This window comes from Zonotrichia leucophrys, chromosome 2 (genome assembly GCF_028769735.1).
Source record: "Zonotrichia leucophrys gambelii isolate GWCS_2022_RI chromosome 2, RI_Zleu_2.0, whole genome shotgun sequence".
Taxonomy (NCBI): Eukaryota; Metazoa; Chordata; class Aves; order Passeriformes; family Passerellidae; genus Zonotrichia; species Zonotrichia leucophrys.
The window spans coordinates 18,218,109-18,245,955 of record NC_088171.1 but is presented as its reverse complement, the minus strand read 5'-3'; the positions used below and the strand labels follow the sequence as shown (position 1 = coordinate 18,245,955).

General features: G+C 43.0%; 1 protein-coding gene and 1 long non-coding RNA gene across 5 annotated transcripts in view; both read right to left on the bottom strand.

Annotated features, from left to right (window-relative positions):
• ARHGAP21 (Rho GTPase activating protein 21) overlaps positions 1-9,938 on the bottom strand; it is a 111,976-nt gene extending 102,038 nt beyond the window's left edge. For 2 of the 4 annotated variants that reach the window (XM_064704101.1, XM_064704105.1), the window contains exon 1: positions 8,352-9,197. In XM_064704101.1, coding sequence (XP_064560171.1) covers positions 8,352-8,438 — 87 coding nt within the window. In that variant the 5' untranslated portion in view covers positions 8,439-9,197. Of the gene's footprint in view, positions 1-8,351; positions 9,198-9,919 lie in introns of those variants that run through there. The other 2 variants (XM_064704103.1, XM_064704102.1) reach the window with 2 other exon arrangements.
• A 10,108-nt stretch (positions 9,939-20,046) lies between these two features.
• On the bottom strand, positions 20,047-27,682 carry LOC135443654 (uncharacterized). The gene is made up of 2 exons (XR_010439089.1): positions 27,620-27,682; positions 20,047-20,921 (listed from the first exon to the last, which is right to left on the bottom strand). It is a non-coding gene; the product is annotated as an uncharacterized LOC135443654 (long non-coding RNA).
• Between the last annotated feature and the right edge of the window lie 165 nt (positions 27,683-27,847).

Sequence of the window (27,847 nt, the reverse complement as noted above, 5' to 3'; positions counted from 1 at the left end):
ACCAAAACAGTGTAAGTACAGAGAATGGAGCAGAAGGCCTGAAAAATTGCCATGAAAATTGATTACTCCGGGCAAAGTTTACTTGTTCACCTTTTACCATGATGACTGAGGATAATAAAATTTTAAAATGCATGCAAGAAGGAACAAGTCAGATTTTACAGCCATTGATGAGTAAGAAATGTTTGCAGCTCTACACAGGAATGCTTTGCACTGGAGTAACAGGCTCCCTATTAAAGTTGCATCAAAATTAGAAGAAAAGCACAACAACAAAACATGAAATGCAATGGGGCAGCTCGTTCCATGTAAACTGCAGCATTTCTTTTGGAGATAACTCTAAACAGATTTTTATCTTACAAAATACAGGTCAGAACCCACAGGTAAGAAGAGTCACCTGCAGCACATACTAGAACTGCTGCTTCTTTTGCTGAATAAAAAAAGACAACAGCTAAATGTTTCCATTCTCAATTCTTGCATCAAAAGGAAATTTTGATAGCTTTGTATACTCCTAAAAATGCTGACTGACTTCTAGCTCTGTTAAACATTATGGAACTGAGGACATATCCATCTAGGCATGTCTAAACCACCACAGACTTTAATGACAGATTTGTATTCAAGTATCTGTCAAGCTGCTTAGGAAAGCAACCCCTTCCACATTCTATTACATCTGGACAGACCTGAACAAGTTATAATATTGTATTTTTCTCAAAAGTAACTGGAATTGTGTTATGGTTTTGAAATCCATATGACTTTAGCTCCATAAACTAGTTTCTGAACACCACCTCTCCCGGTGCAGTTTCCCAATATAAAACTGCAACTTAAGGTGTAGACTGAGCTCTGTTTCAGTTTCCAAAATTGAGTAGTTCACCTCAATGCTGGGAATGTATCACTGAGCAGACTGCATCTATCTGCCACAAGCCAAGCGATCTGTAAGGGATTCTTGAGAGTTCAAAGATTCTCTTTTAGCTCACCCCATGGACAGAACAAGTTGTATCCAAGACCCTATTCACCCCAAAGTTTTAAACCACATCAGCATTTGAATCTTAGTCTTTTCTGCTCTTGTACTTAGACTAAGAGAATTTCACAGATATATTCAACACTAACATTTCAGGAAAGTTAAGATTTGATTTTTTAAACCTTTTTTATTACAGGATTGTTCACTCTCTTATGCTTTGAACTTCACAACACAAAAAGCCCCAAATATTAAGATGAAGAACTAGATGAGAACAAAACCCAGTCCTTTAAAGGGTGAGTGGTTTGCAGTGAATTTTTAATGAGAAATAGTATTTCATCAAAGTGTAAAGAGATATACATACATACGTACAAGTAGGAGGGCACACTGCCATTTACATTAAGTAAAATAAAATAAAAAAACCCCTCCCAAAAATAACCACAAACCCCACAAAGCAGCCAACTAAAAAAACCAAAAACCCACAGCAAACAAACAAAAACCCAAATCTCCACACAAATTCAGGTTTCTCTTTTAAACCTATTTATACCAACTGCAACTGTTACTCAGAAGCATTTAAAATTTCTCTCCTCATTACAGTTTATATGGTTTTCTATTGATTTCTTGTCCCTGGCCCTTCAAATAGACAAATACAAACCTCAACATTTAAAATATGAAGATTATGTTATCTAGACAACTTAGTGATGCCAGCGCAAGATTATTCCCCACAGCATATTTGCTAGTGCTTAATGCAGTCCATACTGTGTGTCCTAACACATTATGCAAATGAGAGACACATGAAAGAAAATGTCTATCTCAGAGTGCCCCCCTGCACCAGCAGACAGTCTGTAATTAGCCATGTCCTCTAAGGAGGCACCTCATTCACTCTCACCAAAGCAGCAGCTGCTGGGAAATGGAAATTAAGAATTTTAGAACAAAAATAAGCCTACTACCTACACTCCCAAAGGTGTATATTCAGAGTTGCAAGCCAGAGTCAAAATCTAAACAGCTGTTTGTGTTTTTCTAGAATGCCCACACAGAACCTCTCAAGCCCAGCATCAAATATTTACTAAAGTGATTTGTATCAGGCTCTCTCAAATAGGCTGGAGAGAGCTGCAACAGATCCCAAGGCCTCATTAAAACACTTATCTACAAGTTCTCAGTGCAAAAATCTAGAACAGAAAACATAAAGCAGCAACACTTTTTGCTGAACACAATTCCCTGGCATACAGAACAACAGGGTACACCAATTCAGAAAAATGCAGTAGTTCCAGCCCCCCAGCACAGAGATGCAGAGAACAAAGCATACAGTTGTGCCTAATCTTTACCATCCTGTTCCCAAGTGATCCAACCACTAAACTCTAGTATCACCTCCCCAGAAGAATTCTCTTCAAATCCAACAGCAGTCATCAAACAATAAATTCAGAAGATTGTTTCCCTGTTACCAAAGTAAACAATAAAACAGGGAGAAGCCAGAGTTCCCATCTAACTTATGTAAATGAAAAATGCATTTCACCATGGTTTAAAAAAAAAAACAGAATCCATACCAAAGAAAAACAAACATTCAACAAAAAGAAAAAACACACCACAGACAAAGGTTTCCCATTAAATAACCTTTATGCACCCAGGAACTGTACACATAAAACAGTTTAATCCCACCTTGCAGCTCCAAGATTATGCACTTCCAGGTTTACAAGATGCATCAGGCCTCTGATATGAACACAATCAAAGCCTGTTTGATGTCACTGCTCCTACCCATTATACTTTTACTGTGTGTGCCTACTGCTGGGTGATGGGCAAAAACACCATGGAGTGTCTTTTTAAAAAAATAAAAATTACAAGACATAAGGATTTGACAGCAGAAATGCACAGCATTTACAATAATCTACATTTCATATTATAAACAAAGGCAAAGTGTTACAAGATTTCTGTAGAAGGAAATCAATCTGACCAGACAGCATAACTCACATCCACTGTCTGCATACTATGCTTAGCATAACATATTTTTAGTATATGTGCATTATCTATTGTGGCAAGCAGACAAACACTTCCTCTGTAGCAAGGCCCTAAGTTCAAGGTTTTGACGAGATCACAGGCTCTGACAGCTTCCACAATCATGGAATTGTATCTAACAGCCCACCAGACTGACTTCTGGAGTACTGTCAATTCAGATTGTTTCAATGTAGTTTAGAAGCCTCAATATTTACACCAGGGCTAACTCATGCTTTTTTAAAAACAATGACTCCTGTTAACCACAATCAATAAATTGTGTTTTCATTTAACACCATTACATATTTTTTTATATCTGCTTCCTATTCTATGCAATTCAGGACACAAACAACTGCAAGGAAGAATAGCATTCAACCTCTGCTACAAACCCTCAATTTTTTCTTCCATTTGTTATCAGAGAAAAAAAAAACAAAACAGCAGCTACAAAGCCCCAGTAGATATTCCTAACAGCTTAGCCTAACACTGTTACTTGGACTTCCTTGGAAAGGTAATTTCTTTCTCTTAGTAAGGCTAACAGGTTGTACATGTTTATATTATAATCATCATTTACACAGCCACATATGCAAGTAGTCAGAGAATTAAAGAAAAATATACCAGCTTTTACTCTTTTCAGAGTCCATACTATTCCAGTTATGATTTGATTATCCACATCCAGTAAGATGTTTTCAAAGGTACAAGAGGGAAAAGATCACAAATGCATACAAGTGTATGAGTACAAGCGTGTGAGATGAAATAGCTCCTCTTCCCCAGCTGTTCTCTCAACTGTTTTTGCATGTAAGTAAATACAAATTACATTAAATAATATCTCTGAAGTAGCAAGCATTATTTTCGCATCTTATTAAAAATCGTTACAAATAGCTTATACAGATAAAGTCAACTCAGTGCTTTGATGTTTGTCAAACCTGTTAAAGAAAAAAGTTCAATTGTATAACGCATATACTGCATGCAGCAAGAGCAGGTATTTCATGTGAACACAGTTCAAGATACTTTCAGTCCACTGCATTTCTCTTGCCAAAGTATTTTTTTTTTCCAGACAACTATACTAAAGTGGTACAATCAACAAAGTTGTGTAACTGGAAAGCAAGAAGTCACTTCAGAAAAACACAGTAAACACCGCTACATTAGAAGGCAGATACCTTCATTTTCTTGAAGGAACTACTTCCTGCTCCATATTGTCACTTATCAAATACGTCACATTTCTTCATGGAAGAGGTCCATGTTTTGTCAAATTATCCTAGGCTTATGCTGACATAAATCAGAGCAGAAGTCAGCATTATGCTTGCATGATTAAATAGGATTTGACTCAAGCTTTTTGAACAGCTGCAACCAAAACTCCATGTAAGGCTACTATTTATAATTAATTTATTAATATAAGCTTTGTGCAGAATTCTCTATCACCCTAAGTAATGTACACTTTTAACAATCAGTATTGTGTACTATTAGACATATAAAATTTTATAAATGGATTTTTCTAATTCTGATCTTAATCTGTGTTTAACTGTGATTAAACCTTCCGGCCTCTGAGTATCAGGCATAGAAAAAGCATGAATACCCAACAACAGAGAGTTCCAGAACAGTTAACATGTTTACAGGCACAATTACAGAAAGACTGGCATTCTACTCTGATAGTAGAGAGACGGAACACCTGAGAAATTTCACACATGAAATTTACCAAAGTCATCCCAACTGGGTTGTTAAAATAGTAAACGATCTATTCATTATTGTTAGCGAGAAGCCAAATGATTTTCTATTTTTAGAGCCATCACTGCCCTTCTCTGGTTCCTGACCCAGCACATGCTTGTCTTCAGTTTATGCAGTTGCACTCTCTCTGATAAGGTGTAGGAGTAAGAATATTGTGGGTTTTCTTCTTCTCTGAAATTGAGTATTTGTGATTACAAAGCAAGTACTGATCAGCTACTCTTTTTTTTTTTTACAGAAGTCTTTGGAAATATATTCCTAAATTTCAACAAATACAGAAGCTCTTAGGAATCACTAAAGACCATTCACTATTCCTAACATTTCATCTGCTAAGCAAAACAAAAACACGTAACCAAAAGAAAAATATCAGTCTTAATAAAATTATTTGATAAAGTATTTTTTGTATTTGTTTTATTATTCATAAACTGAAGACATAGTATTGTTAAGAATTAAAATTTGGCTTTTAAGGCCACACACATTGTGCTTAATATTTTCTTAAATCTTCATTTAATATTCAGAATGCACTTTTAATATAGATTAACAGTAAACTATACCACAAAGAGACACAGCACTTCTTTAAACACAAAACAGTAGGAACAGAAAAGCAAAAAAAAATTTAAAAAGCATTTTTTGCTTTGCCTTTCTAGGCAAAGGACAGGAAATTGAATTTACACTAATGAAGACACCACTTCTGGACAAACCTGTATGTGGGATGTTGTGACTGAGCAGTACTGCCTGTACCTCAGCAGGGCTTAAACTCCAGCAAAATACCGCCACAACCTGACAGAACAGAGATAGCCAACGCTTATTAATCTAAAAACCAAAAGAACACGCTCTCACTTATCTGCCCTTAGGAACATAAGCCCAGCAATTCCTCCATTTGTAAATGTGTGTCAGATTTCAAACAGAATGGCAAACAGCCCTGAGAGTCCCTGGCCCTCTCTGCCAGCTCCCCCAGGAGCCCAGAATACGTGACCTGTCCTTTGAACAGGCGCTCCGTGTTCAGACGCAGCCTGCAAGCCTCAATGTGCGATCTTTGTTGGCAACGATCACTTCACTGAAGGGGCTCTGTGCTGAAAGACCACCGGGTACAGTGTCAAAGGGAAAACAAACGTAAAAAAAAATTAAGTGAAAATAAAAATAGAAAACATAGCAAGGCGTGACCAAACAGAACTTAACATCAGAGTAGGCAGGTGTCCAAACCAAAACACAACTATCAACCAACATATGTGGTATCCAGAGGACTCAAACTGCATGTCCTCTGTTCTCCTACCTGTGTACACAAGGACCCACAGAAGCACCACTTCTCAAACATTCCCTTTCTTAGTCTGAGCAATGATCCCGAAGACAGAGCACAAGTTTTTCAGTTCTTACTCAAACCTTGATGACTACAGTTGTGCATTTCCAAAAACTTAAACTGATTTAAAGTCCTAATTTCTGTTGCAACTCCCTTGACTGTGGTGAACAACAGCTATGCCTGGAGTCTTCCTCATGACAGCCTGCTGTGTGTATATCTGGACCTAAGCATTAAATGTAGATTACTTAACTACTGCATTATAATGCAAACACCATATGGGATCCATTGTCCCAAAACCATAAATCATTTCCCAAAATTGCTAATACCTTGCACATAAGTATTAGAGTACTGGAAATCCCTACAACTGCAGCAATATTTTTGAAACCTGAAGTCCCTTTTTATAGTAAATGTTTTTCATGAAAGGTGTTTTCTGATCTTTTAAACAGAAAAGCCATTCTTACTGTTCAACACAAACATGAGAGACTTCAATTGAAGGGATTTGTTCACATATAGCACGTGAAGCACTGTACAGTAACTATTATATCAAACGAACAGAGCAGATGTCAAGCCACAAATTCTCACTCTGGGCATTTTACACAAATCTATGAGAGTAAAGTTGCAAGAAAATAAACTGAACTTTAAAACACACAGTAATATTACACGAAGGCACTGCAGAACGCACTGCAACCTTGATCAGACATTCACCAGGGCTGTCTAAGTTCAAGCGAAGATTACATCAGGCCTGCTGCGATTAAGGCAATCACAGGTCCCAGCACATGTTTTCTACCAGTTACATTTTAACTCCAACATGTAAGTACCTGGCAAAACAACAGGCAGAGCAGTCCATTTTGCAATTCCACGCCTATTAGTAGTCACCAATTAGACAGCTTTAACACGATGAGCTCCAACAGTGCCACAGGCCTTGTTAAGGCTTACCGCCACAGGGAGAGGTACATTATGACAAGGGCCAGTGCCAAAGACCAGAAGTTTCAATGTCACAGAATTAAAAAGCAGATATTAATTTTTACCCTTAGACATGCAGTTTTTTCCTTCTTCCCACACCACCTGAACAGTACTGAAGAACAGGTTCTCCAAACATGGCACTGTTTTTGAGCTGTATTTTATCACAAAGTCTTAACATCTTCTGTGCTCTTACTTAAGATTGATTTTATCCTCACCTAACCCACCTGGCTTTAAGAGACAGTGAGAACCTCTTAACTGAGGAGATAGCAAAAAGGAAAATCCTACAATACAATATGTGACACTTCCAAACCAAGGCAAAAGGGTGAATTCAAGATAGCAGTAAGCTAAAACTCAGTGTCCTAAGGAAAAAAAAAAAACACACAAAATAAAAAACCACAACCAAACCAGAAATCACCCGCACTTTTAAAGGTCTGTATGCCTAAAAATCACTCAACTGTATTTCAACTTCAGCAAACAAAAGGGGGAATATCTACATAAAGGGCATATATTTCACAGCCCTTTGTGGATTTAAATCAGAACTTTCTTCAGCATAACATACATACTCCAATTTTGAGAGATACAAAATCGAGCTTGCCTTTGTAAGTAAAGTTTAAGGCAAATCTGAAAACAAATCTACTGAAGCTGTTATTTTGTTGAATCTAGAGTTAATAGTTGTTTCAGAGACATTACTATTAATAGGGAGCACAGAAGGATCAGACACGGTTCTGTGTTAAAAACTTTGTCTTGCAAGTCAAAACACGCAATGGTGCCACCATAGGGCATGCTATTAAGTTTCTGAACTAAACACACAGAGGATCGTTCCAGCAACAAATGCTATGGATAGAAATATCCTTAATATAAGTAGCTGGGGACAGACAGGAAAGTGGCAAGCACTGGCTACAAGCAGACAGAGGCCAGACCCTTATTTCTACTGAAAATCAGCACGATAGAAATGTGACAGGCACGAAGCCGTACTCCGGAGCGCCCAGCGAAGCGCTCCTCCAGGACGGGCAGGTTGGGCGTGGGAGCGACACGCCACGCTCTGCCCGCGGGGCCGGGGGGGCGAGAGGCCCAAGGGGCGGCCCCGGGGAAAGCTCCGTCCCGAGGGCGAGGGCGGCGGCGGCTCCGCAGGGCGCGAAGCGGAGCCGCCGCCCGGCCCGCGAGGCAGCGAAGGCGCCGCCGCCTCCTGGCCGGGGAGCGGTGCCCCGAGTGCGCGGCGAGCGCTCGGCCGGGCGGCTGCCTCCCCTCCGCTGCTGGGGAACCGCACCACTCCCAGCGTCCAACTCCCAGCAACTCCGGGGCGGGCGGGCAGGAAGAGTGGGAGGGAGGGAGAGCGGGAGGGAGCGGCCATTAAGCCCGCTCCAGCCAAGCCGTTCCCCGCGGCGGGAGGCGGCCGCCCGGCCCGGCCCGCGCCCCGCCCGCCTCTGCCGTTCCTACCTGGCCGCCGGCACCGCCGCCGCCGCCCGGGGGGGGCTCGTTGTCTCCATCTCCGTCGGGTGGCCCCGCTGCCCACCGGGTCGCCATTATTTCATTCCTGGTTACAAAGGAGGCGCAAATCCTCTGGAGCCCACATCGGGGAAGGGAAGGGACGGGAGGAGGGAACCAACGCCAGAGCCACTCGCGCACAGCAGGCGAGGCTCGGCCAGCCCAGCCCCGCCGCCGGGGAACGGGTCGGCCCCGTTCACGCGGTTGCCATAGGGAAGAGCACCGGAACGACCCTGGGCTTCAGCTACGCTCCCCGGCTGCTGCCTTCATGGCTGGAGGAGGAGAGAGAGCAGATGTGTCAGTCCTCGGCGCGGGGACGCCGCCGCCTCCGCCGCCCGTCCCTTGTTAGGCTAATTGCACCCACTCCGTCATCTTCCTCTTCCTCCGGCTCCTCCTATCCAGAGCCCCAGCCGCGGGGAGGAGAGGGCAAGCGGAGAGAGGCGGGAGGTGTCCGATCCTTCCTACTTCACTACACGCCGCCGGAGGGAGCGAGGACGGAGCTGCGCTGTCCGGCAGCCCCAGCCGGTGGGGGCGGTAGGGCCGCTCCCCGCCTCGGCCCAGCCGAACTTTGATCAACTGGTGGACGAGGAGGACGGGACCGGGGGCCGAGGAGCCGCTCGCTCTCCGGGCCGGGCGGAAGCCGCCGCCAGCTCACGATTCCCGCCCCGGCTGTATCCAGCGGCGTGCTGGGGCGGGAGGCGGGAGCAGAAAGCGCACAAGCCCCGATGAAGAAGTGGCAACAAAAGACCCCTCAGACAGCAGCGAGGCCGTGCCGAGCTTTTGTCTCTTACGCGGGTCTGCCCCACTCGCAGGCCGCTCCCTCCCCCCGTCTACGTAGCCGGAGCCGTTCGCGATCAGACCACCGCGCCCCACGCCCCGCCCGCGCCCCTCCCTCGGGCCTCCCCCCGCCCAGACGTTGCTTCGCTTCGACAGCGGCAGCCGGCGGCCGCTGCGGCCCCGCCGGCGGCAATTAGGTCGTCTCGGCGCTGGGGCCATCGCGCCGCGCCAGCTGCGCCCCCCTGGGCTCCTCCCAGGGCTGCCCCGGCTACCTGGGCACTGGCCCGGGTTCGGCGCGGGGGGAGCGGCGGGGCATTCCAGCTAGCGCCCTCCCGAAGGCGCAGGGCTCTGCGCGGCTGTGGCGCCTCGCCTGTGCTGCTCACCGCGATCGCTTCCCCGGGCCCTCGCACGGCCCCCCGTCTGCCCCGACCCACTACCGCCCATCTGCGGGCGAGCCCCGGGGCAGTCCCAGTGCCGCAGGCGCCCCTTCCCTCACAGGAATAGGGGTGACCATCGCCCCCAGCCCGCCGGTCCGGCAGAGCGACCCCGCGAAGGGAGGCGGCGCCGCCTTCACGGCCCTGCAGCCGGCCCCTCTTCGTCGGCGGCCCGCGGGACTCCGGCCCCTGCCCCCGTCCCGCCGTTCCCGGCGCTGGCGGCTCTCGCTGCCTCTGCTGATGGGGGAGCATGCCCCCTTCCCCTGCCTCCCGACTGGCGGTTTCTCTTGCCTCCAAAAATCCACCCACCTTCTCAGACGGCACGGCGAGGGCAGGAACTGGCTCCCGGCTGCCATCCAGGGCACCCGCCCTGCGGCTGGGGAGCGCAGAGCCCCGCCGGCCCCCGCCCGCCAGCGCGGCCTGGGGCGGCGGCGTTTGCTGCCGCTTCCCTGGGCGGTTTCGGGGGGTGATCACACGGCAACGATCTCAGCTTTCCGCCCTAACGCAGGATTTGGTGCTTGTGCCGCCAGCTCCACCTGCACCTGGCTTCGGGAGGACCGAGACCGCCACCGCCTCTCGGCTGGCTTTGGACGGTCTCGGCCGAAGCCGCCCCTGAGCCAGTGGCGGGGGGGCGAGCTTGGTTTTGTTGTAGCCACGAAGGCGGTAAACGCAGACTTTTTCTGTACTTAATCATCATCGGTGTATGTGATTTGAAATTTCTTTTCGGTTTTTAGGATGGTGTTTTCCAGCCTGGATGTTGGACAAGTAAGGTCTCTGTGGCAGGAAACAAAGAAAAACAAAGCATTTGCAAGAACTGGTAAAGAATTGAGTGAAATGAAGGGTTGTGTCTAGTTTGTGTTCTGAAAACAACAGTAATATTTTGGGTTGTGGCTTTTTTACTGTGCTACCCTTGCCCATGAGATCATTATCTCTGAAAAGAGGTGCCTGTCCTGGCTATCCATCAGCAACTTGCATTGTCAGCAGGGATGAATACTGGTATGCAGAGAACTGAAGAACAAGCTTATATCCAGTAGCTGGAGGAAAAGTCTCAAGGCCCATATGCTAATTATTGTCAATCAAGGTCACATCTGCTGAGTTTAAAAGGGTGTTACAACTCCACAGCTTGTCGCACTGATTCAGGTACTTGCCCACAACACTGCATGTTGCTGTGGATCTCATAAGGCATATATATATATATAGTTAAAAATAAGTCGTAGTTTCTGAATTTGGGTTGCTCATGAACTTCTGATGCTAAAGACTACGTTGTGGCTGAACTTGACCTGGACCAGGGATTACATATGCATATTTTGAATAAGCATACTGCTCTGCATCTGGCAATCTACAGGAAGGTTCTCCCAGCTCAATATCCTACGACATTAAAAGATTTATTTGCTATCCAGACCCAGAGAAAACTGTTACAATATTGTTTGCACAATGGTTGTCAAGAAGTTGAAAAGACCAGAATTAAAATCACTTGAGATTTTTGAAGAGTGGAGAAGGGGAACAATTGGGACACTTCTGTTGAGATTCTGTTATCAAACAGAGCCAAGAAGTGTAGCTATATGCTTGGCTGTGTATTGTTCTTTGAACTGGAGTCATCATGACAATCTGCAAAACACTATCAAGAATCCATGATGTATAGAAAATCAGTTCATGTACTCATAATGATTTTTTAATAGGTGACATAGTACTGCCTCCAAATCTAAATTAGCATCATAACTAATACCCATATAGAATGTTGTAAGATTTACAAAACGTCTTGGAGAGATTGAACTACAAGTGGACTGTGAGTGTAGTGTCTAACAAGGATTTGACAAGATCAGCATAGCTGCATCAATACAGAGACAAAATTTCCAGTTTTATTTTTTTTACATTGCTAATCAATTTCTCTAGCTTTAGCTTTCAAACTTTAACAGGGAGATAAAAATATAACAGAGGAAAATTTGATCCTAGAATCACTTATTACTTCATTGCTAAGTTGAGGGACTAGATCTCATTATTGGCTGAGATGTTTATGTTTGTGTAATTATCAAAAGTTCAGGCTGCACAAACCTTTGTTAGAATGTGCACCTAATTTTCTTCCTCATATTTCAGCGTTGTATGTTTTTTTTAGCAGCAGATGTTTTTATTCAAGACACTGGACTGTTTTTAGGACTCTCCTGTATAAGACTATCTCGCTGTTTGTTTTTTGTTCTATGGTGTCATAAATTGTCAAGCTTGAAGAAGGACACACAAACTTTCAGAAATGTGCTCAGTATCTTGGATTCATAATGCAAAAGCAAACCTTTGAGTCCACTAATCATCCTTGAAAGTTATTTAATAAAAGAGGTTGCAAAAGCAGAAATAGGGTAACTGAGAGCTATAATTTCACTTTCTCACCTTCCAGTCTGAAGGTGTTGACACATACTCACTTAGCAGGCAGCTGCAGCAGCTTAAAGTGTTAGCACTGTCCTACTGTTTATTATCACTCCTTGCTAAAGAGTATCATTCCCACAGGAGAGCTGCTGCAGACATCTTTGAGCACATCTCAGACTCTTCAGTGCAAAGTCTAGCAGCTAATTTAAATTGCCCAGGTAGGCAGAGTTAAGCCTGTCCTGCAGTCTGGGGGCTAAAGTGTACCCAGTCATTGTGTTCTGCCCATTCTGCTGGGTCAGTGGTGGCACAATTACTGCGCTCTGTCTTCTTAAACTATCATTTGCTGAGTGACTGTGTTGATGTGTTGAGAATATAGACATTCTAGAGGCTAATTTGCGGACATCAAAATTCACTTGGCCAGGTAGACTGGAGGACTGAATTTCATTACACTAAATATGGTTTTGGCAGCTGCAAGATCGTGCATAGCACCTGCCTCTGGCAGGGCACAGGGGCGTGCCTTTCCCTCACATGCACCAGTGCATAGACCTGTAACCTGCACTCAGGTGAAGCAATCCATTTGCCAAGCAGTTCTGTTGTCCTTGCCTTCTTGAAGGCTCTCCCATTTCTCACCACCTTCAGCCCACCATGATATGTCAGGGCTGAGGTGCCACAGGCACTGAGGAGACCCAGCCATAGCCTGTCCCAAATGCCCAGCCTTTGGGTTGGACAGCAACAGGAGTGGAGAGAAAAAGAACTTTAAGTGAGAGCAGGTTTTTTACAGGACTCTTTAGATTAGATTAGTGTGGAGTACCTGAGTAAAATAGATTAGATAGGCAGCTGTAGGAGATAGCAGTAAATCCTGGGTATTTTGTGCTGGGATAAGGACTTCTCTCCTAAGGAGAAGCCTGAAAAGTTAAATAGGAAAAGGTCCAAGTTTAAGAGGGCCTGAGTTTAGGGATGAAAGGAGGAGTGAGTGGGTGGATATAGCCCTCAGGCAAGTAGATGTTTGTACTGATGTTTGCCCTCAGAAATTGTCACTTGTAGGAGCTGCTGAGGTAATGATCATTCTGATTACAGTTTCTGCTATAGTTGCCAGTGGCTTTAATCTCATGATCAGGTTTGAGAGGTTTGAGAGGTTCAGGCTGAACCTGGACACCTCTGTTATGTTGTTTTGGGCATAAGAGATACCTTTGCAGGAAGTGTTTGCAAGCACCACAGTGTGCCTGGCTACAGGTTTTCATCACTGGCATCAGCCTAACAGCATCCCTGCTCCCCAAAAATGCTGACAGGTGCCCAAGAAGGATTCAGTAGATTCTTCCCAGCATGGGGATTGGATTACGCATACATTTTTCATTCACTGGTATTTCCAAGATACTGCAAATAATAGTCAGTCCCTCCTAGACATGTAAAAGCCATGAAATCATTACTATAGCTACACAGTAATGTAACCATTGTCTGCAACTGCATTTGCTTTACAGATTTCTGCATTGAAATTCCTGTGATTCAGTCATGATACAGGCATCTGTTTCCTGTCCAGCACTAGTACAGTAGTCATTTTAGACATCAGTAGTGATGGCTGTTTTCTTGGTAACCATACCACAATATTCCCCTTTCGCTCTGTAAATGTTCCTATCACCAATACTCAGGCAACAGAAATAAATGTCATTGCTGCCTTGCCTGCATCCTGGCTCCCCTTTTGCACTGAACCTTTACAAATGCATTTCCTTTCCTTTATTTCAGTCTTCTCTTCACACGAGATCACACCTTCCTCACTTGGCCATGGGTACTGATGCTTTTGAAGTACTCAGAACACTGCCAGAGAGAACTGCAGCAAGGCCTGCCACTGGGTCCATAGTAAGAGAGGTTTTGACATCCTGGAGCTTCAGTCAGCCATCTCCATCAGTCACAGGGTGTTAGGTAAAACCTCCTAGAAGTAACACCATTTTAAATGCATACAGAATTCTGCAAGAATATCTCAGGGAAAATCACTGCTTGGGGGTGCCAATAGAGAGTGACATTGCAGCTTGGGTAGAAGTCTGGACATCTAGTTCTTATCCTGCTGCACCGTAAGGAGAAAGGAGCTATTTGGCTTCTGGCATTTGTCCACTTTTGGGAAGCTGTGCTATGAAAACCAGTGTGTCAGATGATGTTTCTTCTGCTCCTCAGTGTAGTCTTCTCAGACAGCAAAGCTGCATGTAAAGGGAGATCTGTGTCAGGATGGCACTCCTGATGTGGAGAGGGTAACAATGTCTGAAGCAACAAGAGAAGCCAGGAGTGGACAGGAAGATGACTCTTCCTCCTGGCCAGCATCCCTAATCCATTGCCAGTCTTCCTGAGCTGGACCCAGAAGTGTTTGTGTGAGGCTACCAGTGTGCCCCAAGGCAGGCTGGCACAGCTTTTACAGCAGTAAGCCTCAGCTGTTCACACAATTATCCCTGCTATTCTGAGTCTGGAGCTGGATACATTTTGGTGGGTTTGCAGCATTAGTACTTCAGCTCTGACCACAAACTTGGTACTCTGTAAAAAAAATACAAAGTTGTTCAAGCCTGCAGGAATTTACTATCATCCAGCCAGGGACAAAAACAATTTTGAGTATAATTCAGTGAGCCCTGGAGAATGGGTTGCAGTATAAAATTTGAGCAAGCAAGATTATGGTTAGGAGGAGCCCAGCAGAACTCACTTAAGACTTTTAACTTGGGTTCCTAGGAATGAAAATCTACTGACACACTCTGAAACCATGAGCAGGGTAAAACATGTTTTTCATGTTTTGCTGTTGGAAACTGTCACTGTGGAATAACAACAGTGACAGTGTTTCTAAAGATGCTGTGCCTGTTTTCAGAGGATTTCCTAATTTTTTAAAGGTCGAGGGGAAAAAAAATCACTCCAGTCTTTTCTGCATTCACTTAAACTATCTACATTCTTTCATTTGTTTTAAATTAGAGGAGCCAGAATCTAACAGATAAAGTCATCGGCCTCAGTTCTGCTGAGGGTTTATTCACATTAGGTCAAACAATGTTAACTTGTTTTAGAAAGCCAGCAGGGACTATTACATGTGCAGCATTTTCCCTCAGAAACCCTCCCCTCCCACACACACACAGTTTAAAAGAGTTCAACACAATAAATATCCAATCTAAAACTGGCCATGACAGCAAAGGTTTAAGTGCCTGAATGACAGAGAAAAGTGAAATGATGATTTGAGTCACCTTAGCTTCTCTACTGCAATAACAGTTCTGTGTTTGGTTCTGTGCTTCTGACTGGAAGGTAATAAATCAGCCCTAGTTTGTAAAATGTTTTAACTACTGAACTGACAATTTAGGTGGAAGTAGCTGGTGAGGAATTGTCAACAGTGTTGTCTCTCTCTCTTTGCTTTATCACATAATCAGCAGCTTGATCCACTGATTAGCAAGCCTTGTTTTAGTAGCACAGAGGTGCTAGCAGCCATCTCCAAGGTTCAGGCTAGCCATCTTGTATTTTTTCTGACTGTCCACTGCTTCCCTTTAAATAGACAAAGTGTGGCAGCTTTCTCTTGAGCTCTGCCACATAACAGATCTGCCTCTAAAACTGGGCTGCATCAAGACTGCTTTCAGGCATTAAGGAAAAGCTCAGGAGTAAAAATTAAACGTATCACATGAATATGTGGATTTCATTCAAACTCTCCCTCCTTCCAAAAATGATGTGCCCCACCCCAAGGCAATGTGTTAGTTGCTGCTCCCACATTTTACCTACTCTGTCCAAAGCGCTTATACTTCAGTTTGAGCTCATCAGAACCTCCCTGCCAGATACCCTGTAGAAACCAGGTACTTGGCTTTTACTGGCTTCTAAACCTGACTTCGTGTGCTGCAACTTATGCCACCCGACCGCTGCTCAGCTCTCTTTTCACTGAAGAGACACAAGAGATGTTCTCTAGGACAGCAGGAGTCATCCAAAGGCCAGAAGGTGTCTAAACCTGTAAGCTGATTACTATTTATGGGGACTAGGCTCTGAAAGTGATATTACATTGGCGTGGGGTTTCTTTTTGCTTGCTTGGTTGGGGGGTTGTTGGTTGGTTTATTTCCCCACCACGTTCCCCCACCCATCTTTCTGCTGAAGCTTTTAAAAAGTGAGATGGAAAATGGGGAGACAGCATCCAGAGAAGCATGATCCCCACAAGAAAATAAAAAACAAACCAACAAAAAACCAAACAAAATGTGTAAGGCAAGCTGGATTGTATTTATGTCTGTAGGTTATAAATTTCCTAGAAGAGACTGGATTAGGAATATCTTTGGTATTTTAACAGAACTAAACTTTTACTATAGCTTCCTGAAAAAAAAATTATGAATTCCTGAGCAAGCTATATCCTGCTTCCACAAAAAGGACTATATTTGAATGCTTCTTTCAAGAAGGAAAAAGTACACGATTCATTCTCTTTCAGTGTTTTACAAACCCTTTCAACAAATGCTGCAGAAGATGCTAACTGCTTGGAGTTAGAGATATTATCTAATGACTGGTTTTGCTCTAGCTTTAGGGACCAACACAGGGACAACTGTGGGAATTAGGGACACCCAGGGTTGGGTTCAGGTTCCAACTGGCTCATCTGCCTTTACAGAAAAAAAAAAGCAACAATGTTAGAATCCAGCCATGTAAATTATTGCAACTAATGAACAGAAATGCTCATTAATTTTCTGTGAACGGGCTGTGTTGATTGCCTAAGCAAACTGTAGTATGGAAAGAAGAAACATGCTTTTGAACTGACTGAAGAAAGCATTACGTGTAACACATTTCTAGTGTGACTAAATTAATCATCAGCACCCTCCACCAGTTTGTCCCTGTTTGGCAATGGACTTACAACTTCAAATCTGGTCAAAAATCAATCCAGAAATCTGATCAGCAAAAACATAATGCTGGGAGAAGTCGAAATTAAAGTAATGAGCTAAGGAACAAAGCCACGTTTACAGAATATTTTCAGCCCAGTCTTCTGCTGAGACACCCTCAGATGTTCATTTCAGAGCTGCTTTCCCAGAAAAAAGCAGCAGCCAAATATTTTAACTCATTAGATATACTTGAACTCTTTGCTGCAGTATTGTGCTGTTTCACATGCGCCAGACTCCAAATGGCTCCTTGTGGATGCAAAGTATGTCCACACAAAGGTCATTTTCAGGATTAGACCAAAGAGTTGCAAGGGAGGCAAGGGAAAGCAGTCCAAGTTAGTTTAATTCTCAAGGCAGTCCTTAGGGCCTAAGCAAAATACAAAACAAACTATGAGCACAGTAATGCAAAGCATTTTGCCCTGATGTCTAGGGTCAGGGATTAATATTTTTGATATATTAAGAGTGTTCTTTCCTTTTGATCAGGTGGGGATGGACTATTAGCTTCAGATCTGCATGACTACCTGAGGTGAGGGCCACAAGTATTTTACAATATTTATAAAGGTAATTAGCCTGAGTAAATGGATATGATTAATATAAAAAATACATTCAAAGGAAAACCCTCCCTCTTGGTGTACAGATTCCTGTTTGCTCTTCTCATCCCCTGTGAGACCAGCTGCAGGAGCAACAGGTTCTATTCCATTTGCAATGTGTCAGGCCGTTCTTCTGGAGACATGGTCTTAGTTTTAGAGAAATCTTGATGAAAGCCAGAGAAAAAGCAAAGATTTGCAGCAGTCATCATTTGTCAAACTTCTCTATGCACTAAAACTTGTTTTGTGTGCTGCTCATAGCTTCTATGTTTATTTAATCTGCTTTTCCTTATTTATTGTTTTCTTTTATAAAACAATAGTTATTAAAACACTGGCAGCTCAATAATTTCTTAAAAATTACTTATATTGTCTTTTGAACTATGTGATACTTCCAAAGCACAAAAGAGTTAAAGAAAAATAAACAGATTACTGCAACTTTCTGCATTTCAAAATAGAGGTAAATAACATCTGTGCAGAGCTCAAGTCCCTTCCAATACTTAGCTCCTTTAGCGAAGGGGGTGAACCATTTGGAAACACTGCAGCAGTCATCTTTTGGCTTTTCCTCCTGCAAGATGTGTTTTCTGACTCCAGCTCAGAGGATTATGCTCTTCTTGCTCATGACAATACTGTTCTTACGAGAACAAAGATGAGAGCTGAGAGCAGAGAGTGAGGCACAGTGCTTGGATCCCTGGGAAAGGATGGTCCATGTTAGTGCTGCCTGAACATGGCTTCCTCGAACAGCTCCCTGGTTTAGCTGCATCTGAAGCTAAATGGTGATTTCACAGACTGCTGGACTAATGAAATAGTGCCCCACCCCCTTCCTTTTCATGCTGCTCTGCACTGAGAGAGGGAACAACTGACACAGCTGGAGGGGATGCCAGCTATAGGGAGACTGGTACTTCTGAGAGATGGGATTGTGCTGGCCAATGATCCTGCTCCTGCAGGAGCACCTATTCCTGTCAGATGGGTCATTTGGTGCAGAGCAGACTGGCAGGGTGCTTTACACCATGGCAGGGCTCACCTGCCACCCTTCAACAGACAGGATCCACTTAGTAGTCAAATATTTTGGTTCTTCTCTGATAAATGCCAGAGCCCTGTAATCTGAGGTCTAGTTTGTTGTAGTCTTTGCTCATTCTGCATTGGCTTCCTGCAAGCCTTTACAGTTTCTGCTCATGCAATTCCCATTGATTACACATAAGATGCCTGCAGAATCTAAATGTTCCTTAGTGTATTGGCTAGAAAAGCTTTAATTAAATAGATCTCATGCTCTCTTCTTTTTAATGAAATGACTTCTTTTGGTTCCAATTCAGAGCAGAAGCACTGCTGAAATATTGAAAACATTAATGGATTATCAAAGTATATGCTGGGTACTCTCCTTCAAAAATATGATTGTCTTATTCACTTTCAGTTTAGCTCAACGGGAAGACAGGAATGAGGGGCTCTTGTTGCAGATACAGGTGCTCCTGTACAGCCACTATTGTTTATTCCAGGAGAAAGCAAATCCTTACAAATTTGTCTGCAATAGGACTCCCTCTCTGGGCAAACAGGAGCTTAATAACACAACCCTTTAATATCCTGAGGCAAGGGAAATTTTCTGCTTGCCTTGTGCTCTCCAAATGCACTAGGCACTGAGAATGGTATTCATGACACCTGATTTTACCCATCTATAAATTATTCATTTGATCTGAGCTAATCAGCTATGCTCCCTCAATAGTCAATGAAGGACAAAGAAGCTGGCCAGGCACGTTTGTACCACACAGAAGATGGCTTGCATCAACCTCTCAGGGCTCTTGTTTCTCTCCAGTGACTTCTGGGAAAGCCCAGACTACTGCAACTGCAATGACATATTAGCCCACTTTCTTTTTGTCCACCCTCATATTGGGAGAATTACAGAAAAAGTAACAATTTATTCTTGTGTATAAAAGACATCCCTTTGATGGCTGGCCAGGGACAGCTGTGCAATTCTGCTCTGTATAACTGTATACATAAAAGTATTAATTATTTCTATATTAAGAAATAAATATGACATGAGGTAACAGCAAGGCTTTCATCCAATTGTATAGGGGGATTTTTCTCTTGGTAACATAACATTGCTGTTAACCAAGTATATTAACTGAGACATTTCAATTATGTTAATTAGTTATTGTCTAATTCTTTAGCTTTGTAGATTGTCATGCCATTTTGTGGGGTGAGAGCAAGTGTGACTGTGCTGCAGGATCTGTATTACTAGAAGTTTGTCTTTAGTAAGGAAGAATTGTTTACTCTGAGCAAGGTAAGAGGCTTTGTACTTTGAAAGCTTCTGTAAAAGAAAATATTGATTTTCAGTTTAGTTTCATTCATCATGTTAAAAAATTTAGCAGTCTGGCTGTCACAAACTATATCAAGACTTGTTATGACCCTGGAAACAATATACCTAGTACATGCAATTTTTCTTAATGTAGAAATTTGGTCCATTTAATCATAATAGAAAATTGAGCAGTGTGTCCCCTATCACAGGAAATTATTAGATCTCTTTCACTGACTTGTGTGTAAGTCCAGAGAAAAATAAAATATTGAAACAGGATATAAGTGACTTCTCTTGAGGTGAAGAAACATTATAAACTATGTGCCAAATGCATTAAAACTAAGTTCAAAGTACACATTCTCATGAGGGCCGGGGGTTTTTTATTCATTGTAATATGTATGTCAGCATCACAGAAAAACCTTCTGTACAGATATTATTTAAACTACTCTGGAAGAAGGAGTGATTAAGTCCTTATCTTGTTCACCTGGACAAGACAGTGATTGGAGAGGTGTTCTTTTTATGGAACTGGGATTGGGAACCAAGGCCACCCTAGAGCAGGAGGCTTTTCACTCGTGTGTGACTTGAACCGACACCGCTGGGGTTATTCTGCTGATGCTGCCAGCAAACAGCCTGAAACAATAACTTTGTTATCCACGCACTGCCACATTGATCACAGCCTGGATGTTAATTTAGAAAGCAAATACAACCCAGGGCCTTCACTGTATGTCTGTCTTAAGGCTCAGTTTATGGAAAGGCATGTCAAAGGTGCTGTCAACTACAATTATGAATTAGAAAAGAAGTTTTGGAAAGGAGATCAAAAATAAACTTAGTTTTGTGAGTGTTAGCTCTGTAGAATCTGTGACTCAGGCATCCATTGAACACATGCAAAAAGCATTTGGCAGCAAGATGGTCCTTCAGGAGAAACCATAGTATTTCTGAAGGTGCCAGAAGACATAAGTAGCTGGGTATGGCCCCCGCGGATCTCCTGGTAGCAGTTCCTGCAAAGTGTTCCGAAGCCTGTGCATCTCCCACTGTATATCCTCATTTATCAACTTGCCTTTGGAGTCAAGAAACAGCCTCCCACGAGTTCCTGAGTACCCAAATTACAGTTGCCCACTCTCTTGTTATGAAACCCTCTCGTTTTCCTGTGACAGCTGCTGGAGCAGTGCTGGGCGCGGGTCCTGCAGCCCACCGGCTCCTGGAGGGCGTAGGAAGGCAGCATCACACTGGAAGAAGATCTGCACAGGATAGTGATCATTATTCCAACATAGACATATCTGAAATAATGAATATGCTATAGAATATACTGTGTGTTTTCCTTCTTTGTTGTAAGAAACCCTTTCTTCATCTATGACGGTTATACCAAAATGTATTTCTGTCACAGGGCCTGTAAGTCCCAGTTTGTGGGTTTTTTTAAGACCCTTTATCATGATTAGCAAGATTTCCAGAATTATAACTATGTCAACAAAGTCAAACTAACTCAGAAGCAATTTCACACCCTACTGTCTTAGCCTGGGAGCAGATCAGGCCTCATTACTCCTCTTTCATGAACCTTTCCTACTGTTATGATCACTCTTATAAAGACCTGAGGGCCTTTGGGATATTAGGCACATGTTAGATCTCCTCCCCTGTGTTCCTTGTGAATTTCAGAGTTTTTAATAATTTTCCTTTTATGTGAAGAAATCCCTTCCAATGCAGGAGCCAATTTCTAGTCACCTAAATGGTCATACACACAACTCATAATTGCAGAATTTGTATTCAGTGAGCTACACTCACAATGTTTATTTTACCCACTGCATAACTGGATGGAACTACACAGCTCCATACTTATTTCGGGTTAAAAGCATGCAAGTGCTCAGTGCTGAACCAGAATATCTTTTCCTGGTTTACCTCCAAAGTAGCTCTGTTATGAAGATCTATTCCTAAACTAGCACATAGATGTCACTTAGAGACAGGTTGTAATGGGAAACATTGGCTTTTTGGCTAGATTAGTGCATTTAAATGGATCAATGATGTGATGCAGCTGCAGGGTGGAGGCTCTTTAAAAGCTGCACTTCTCAGTGCCAAATATCATGAAATACAGATGACTTCCAGCTAACTTACTGTTGATCTTTATACAAGGGGAAATTTTGCAACATGAGTGTTTGATACTGAGAAGCTGCACTGTGGAAAATCAAAAAAGATACACAGTGATTATAAAGACAAGACAGACACAGGGAGGAAGCAAAAATTGACAAAATTGGTAAAACAAATTTGAAATGAGCTGGAGATAATCAAAGCTAAGTAAAATAGCAATTATAAAACTCATTAAAAAAAAAGGTATGAAAATAATGGAAAATATAACATAGAGTGAGTAACAAGGAAATGATCAGTAAAAGACTGGATGCAAACACAATAATCCTTACAGGAGAAATAAGTTCTCCTGGAACAAACTGTAAAGCTATACAACATCAGAGCTAAGAAGGTTAGCCTGATTCTGAACTGATCATTTATAAACACAGATGATTTTTCATTTCTTTCGCTATGTTGTATTCAGAGCTCTTGATTTAGATTGTGTTTTATTATCTGAACTTAAAATTTCAGCTCGGTAACAAAAGGAGACTCATTAAATAGTTCAGATCAATCTTGTTGCTTTCCAAGGAATTCCCTTTTCCCCTCCATAGATCTACCACAGCCATTGTAAGCATTTTTAACTTGTTTCTGACTCTAAGATGGGAAACTGTCAGGCATCTCGTGCTACTCCAACAATAGTGTTTAAAAAAAGTCTTTTGCAAACTGAGAAATACAGTAGCCCACATGAAAAAGAAACAACACACACAAAAAGCCCCTGACCTATTGTCCTCTTCAGCAAACCATAGAAAATGAAGACAATTCTGGAGATAACAGAGCTCAAGTTGTTTTTTTTTTTTTTTATCAGATCCTTAAGCTTGAAGTTATGTGTTTAATTTCAGAAGAAATCCTCAAAATGTGGCCGAGCTTGTGTTCAGGTTTCCTCAGCACTTCAACCCCCCAAAAATGCATTGCAGTAGAGTTCAGTGAGTTGGAAGAAGAGCTGAGTGTGGACCAAGAGTAGTGCTGTGTGCAGGGAGAGCAGTGCTGGGCGACTGATGCTGCTGACAGGATAACCCCTCGTGTTACATAACAGAAGGGTAGAAAATGTAAATACACAAGAAGTTCACTTGTATCCTCTCTGAACTTGCCTCATCACCTTTGTTGCTTTTCCAAGCATCTGCACAAGTGTATTATGGCTGATTTTTTTCAGGAAGTCAGTGTGGCTGGACCCTGGGGGTTTGCTAAAGACACAACCATAAATGAACCCTTTTTTGGCCTGCCGTTTTTGAGAACCGGAGACTTGAATCGTTTATGAGGAACAATATCCTTTTGGGGCCAAGGCTTTACTGCACATGGAGCTGGAGCATCCCTTACACAAAGCAAAAAGTGACCCATGGCAACAGAAGCTGTCTGTAGCCAGTAGCTCTGGAGAAATTAGAGGGCTGGCTATGGCAGTCCCTGCTCCAGAAGGGCTGTGTAAAGCATTTTGCATTGTAAATTGCTTCAGCTCTGCCATCTAGGGGAGCTCAGCCCAGCAGGGTACATGCTATAGGAAATAACAAGGAACCCATCAAAGACAAAGGATTTTGCAGAACAATCCAGGGACAGGCCAGCCAGGGCTGTGATTTGGGGAGGAGGAGGGCCTGTACAGGAGTCCTCTGGTCACCCTGCCAGGCTTTAGCTGTGATGTGGCCACAGCAGAGAAAACTGATCAGACAGAGTCACATGAGCATTTCAACCTGGCCACAGTGAGTAGAACACATGCAGCTGCAGGTTTGTCAGTCCCACGTGAGCAAACCCTAAACAAGGCTTGATATTTAATTTCAGAGGAAGAGAAACTGAGACTAAAAGCATCTTTCAAAACTGTCTAGTTCATCCCCTTCCAATTCCAATTGGGTTGTTCCCAACCCTCTGTTTTTTAGTGATTTATCTGTTCTAATTTTAAATGACTCAGGAGATGGAGTTTCCACCTCTTCCCATGGGAAATTAGTCCATGGTCTGATAGACACAGTCAGGATATTTTCCTGATGTTCAACCTTCAGTGGTTTTCCTTTGTTCAGTTTAATCTCATTACTCCCAGTTATTCCCTGTCAGTCAGTGCCAAGAACTCAGCCCCTCTCTTTTGTGTTTACACCTTCACAGTTGGATACAATTGTCTTTAGAAAAATCTGGTAGTCTTGATTATGTTTTATCCACCTTCTCAAATAAAAAGAAAAAACAAACAAAAATATGAGTAAAATTAGTACAAGTTAGTCCTAAAGGATCTTTTCAAGACTTGATCTACTTCCATTCACCAAACCTCAGTGAGACTTGATCATAGTTTTTAGGTTGCAGTGACTGGTGACCCCACACAAACCCATCAGCACTTTCCTACCCATATCAGAACTTATGGGAACAGAAGCTGTACAAGGTGGGAGGAACGGATGTGAGAAACCAAAATCAGGTTCCTGTAATAAGAGGACACAGAAGTTGCAAGGAAAATGTGTTTGGTGGAGTGGCATTAAAAGATTACCATAAATATCTGAATGTGACAAATAGGAAGTAGAAAAGCTGGTGAATCATAACTATGGAGAAAGCTGCCAAAATGGTGTTTGTGATGAGATCTTTCAGAGGCAAAGTACAGAAAGGCAAGATGAGGTGATTGAATTCAGCTATTTCTTGAATTTGCAGAAAGTGCTGAAAAAAGAATAAGGATCCCTTAACACCTTGTATAAAAGATTTAAAATGTGGAAGCAGAAATAGAATCCTGGAAGCCAAATGAAAGAATGGAGACTGACCTGAGCAAATCTGTGAAAGCAGGAGACAGATCAGAGGAGGAAGGTAGTATCAGCTAGAAATAAATCAATAGGGGCTTTTGTGGGACCCTCAGCAGACAGCAGGGCTTTCTGGAAGCTTAGTCTAAAATGCAGCATCAATAGAACAGTTCCTGCTTTGCCCTCATTATAAGGAAGCTGCTGAGAGAGATGCACAATTCCTTCTCCTTCCCCACGAGTTTCTGTCTTTACTATACCTGAGTTTTACATATAACAGTTTGACATATTTTTAGGGTGACAGTTTAAAATTAGAATGAAAGACTGACCTTGCCTCTAGTTCTGAACTCATGAACATCATGGGCCAAGCACACTGACTCAGTGGAGCACAGGTGGCAGGAGCTGAGTCAGGGCAGAGTTAGGTCAGAACTGAAGAAGAAAACTCTGAGCAATGATGTGCTGCTCAAGGAGCAGACCCTCAGCAAGGAGGAGAGAGCAGCTGGATGGACAACCAGAGTCAAGGACAGGATTTTTTCAGATGGGAGAGACTGAAGTATCCTTGGGAAGCATTGCTCCTTGCACCTGCAGGTACGCTGTTTCCTCTTTCACCGTGAATGCACTGAGGAGGCAGCAGGAGAACATTGCTGTTATCAGGGATAATGACTGTAACTGCATGGCACTGACATTATCAGGGGCCACTCCAACAGCATGCACACAAGCTCCAGGCTCTTGTCCTTTGCACAGCAGTGAAAACAAGGACATTCAGATACTAAGTAGGACAGAAAGTTGCTATGGGCTCAGGCATGGCTGCTCCCAGGACACTGCATCGCCTTCCAGCCCATCTGGACTGCAGTGAGGTGTGGAAGAAAATTCGCTGGCATATCTTCATGAGCTAAGTGTAAAGTTATTGTTGTTATGTGATGGCTAGTGATAGAAACTGGAAGAACTCGTCTGGAGACAGCAGAATCTCCTTTCAGCTAGCTCAGTTCAGATAATGCCAAATAGACTGACCCTAGCCAGAGCCATCCGAGCCCAGAGATAGATTTTAAAATGTGTAAGACATTCAGATTTTGAATTGTAGAAGTTTAAACCCTATATCCACTCTTGGATAGCCTTCTGTAATACATATTTAAAAATTAGTTTTCTCTATAACCTCTTGCTTTTTTCCCTTATGCATTTTTTTTTCTCATTGGACAGATTGCCCAGTTTAAGGGGGCACATTTTCAGTTGTTCTGGAACAAGCTGAAGTGCCTGGCAGCTCACTAGGGTCACCAGCATTCCAGTTGTCAGGCAGGAACAAAGAAAGGCTGCAAAATGGCTAATAGGATCTCAAGTTGAACTTTTTGAAGAAGAAAATAAATCAGGGGTTGTAAAACGTTAGGATATTTTAAACTGATTTAGGAGCTGTAAGGCTATGTAATTTTTAATTCATCTGGGAGGCAGTAGTACAAATATAAAAGTTTTGTCTAGACCAACATCAAGTAATTGTTTTCTAATTCTGCATTTTGCAGTGACTCCACCTAAGCCATTTGTCTTGATATTATTTCACTGGACTGTAGTGGCACGGTATGCAAAATCACTTAGTTATCAATTTTAAGGATCAGCCTTCAGAAAGATCAGCTCAGAAAGATAAGAGAAACTGTCAGGACAGACAGCAAGAATCTGTGATTCACAAGATTGTCACATGCTTCAGTTTCTTGACAGGAATTTCTGAAACGAGAACCACCTGCTCCTGGTAGTAATGCAGCATCTCTTACTGGAAAGGCAAACAGCTATTTCAGTAGAGTCTGGGGGGAAAAAAAGCTACAAGAAAGAAATTCTGCCAGAAGCTTCAGCAGCAGTCCTGGGAGACCAGAAAGGAAGTGCAGCAGATCCTTCAGTCTGAGAGTCCAGCAGAAGGCTGCTGGTTCCAGCAAAATTAAGACAAAGCAGAGCTAGAAATACAGCAAAAGATACAGGAAGACAATAAAAGAAATGCAGTGGGGGAAGAAGAGAGTGGGAATAGGAAGAGGCCAAGGTGCTGCAAGCAGCTGATATGTTGGGCAAGGGGCCAATAGCTAAACCCCAGCACACCTGGCAGGCCCATGATGGGGATCCCCTCAGGGTGCTGCTGCTGCTCGACAGGACACTCTGCCATGTGCAGTGCCTCTGCTGGGGATGAAAATCCAGGACACCTCAGATCCTGCAGAACCTGGGTTTCATTTGTTGTGGCAAACTCCCTAATGGCTTGAAAGTAATGCTTACACATACATGTAACTCCTCAATTTTTGAAACAGAAAATCCGTGGTTTTGCCCACATCCTGGATTTGTGCTGTGAAAGCCAGCTCAGACACATCTGCAAAGGGCCAACCTGTAACTGTCTTATCTACTGCAGTGCTTTTCTCTTGGATGCCACTGCACTTGGCTGTCCACTCAATTAGAGGAGCTTCCACGTTCTTCAAGACTAATCTGAAAATATGAAGATATAGAAGAGAAGATGATATCCAGAAAGGAGAAGAGGGGTGGAATCTGGCCTTCAGCAATACCTGATATTTGGGCGGGAGCTGAAAGCATACAGCTGTTGCTTTTAATTGAATTGCAATAGAATTGTTTAAAATTGTTATTAATAGGAGATGAAAGCTTAGATGGAATGGCCTGGCATAAATTGAGCCTGTGGTTAGTTTAAACATCTATCACACTGACCTCTCATAAATCAGGGTCAGGAAACAATGAGGGGGCAGGCAAGTGTTTCTGATGTTGTTTGCTGACTGGATGTTCAAAGGAATGCTGAAAGAATGTGCCAAGAATCTGGCTTTGTCAGGAAAAAAAGTTCTTGTTTTTGAAAAGACTGACAGATCTATAAAGAAAAAGAGGAGAGAGCTGATGCACAGGAGAAACAGACTAAATCCAGAAGCAGGGCTTCCAGAAGTTTCTCCAGGTGTTGCAAACAATTAAAACTAGCAGGAGAGGCCCAGGGCACTGGACTGTGGTCTGGCACTGTGCTGTGCCTGAGTACAGAACCAGTCCCAATGGTGGGGGTGAGGTGGGGTCTCAGCAACCCGTAAAGCTTGTGCAGATGCCTGCCTGTTGTCACACGTTACAAAGGTTCTACTGTCATTACATTGCAAAGGTTCCATATTGCTGGAGTTTTGTACCTCCTTGATGTTTCTTGTAGGCAGCTCCTCTAGGCACTGACTCTTCCTTGTCCTCACAGCAGCCAAAGGACTCCAGTTCCCCTCATCCACCCAATCCACTCTTTTATAACACTCTTCTTTTTGGCTACAGCTGTGGCCTGTTAACATCAGGCCTGCTCCTAATGCTTAATAATTGGCTCAGCTGCAACTCTTTAGGGGGTAAGATTATTTTCTATACCACCTTCACTT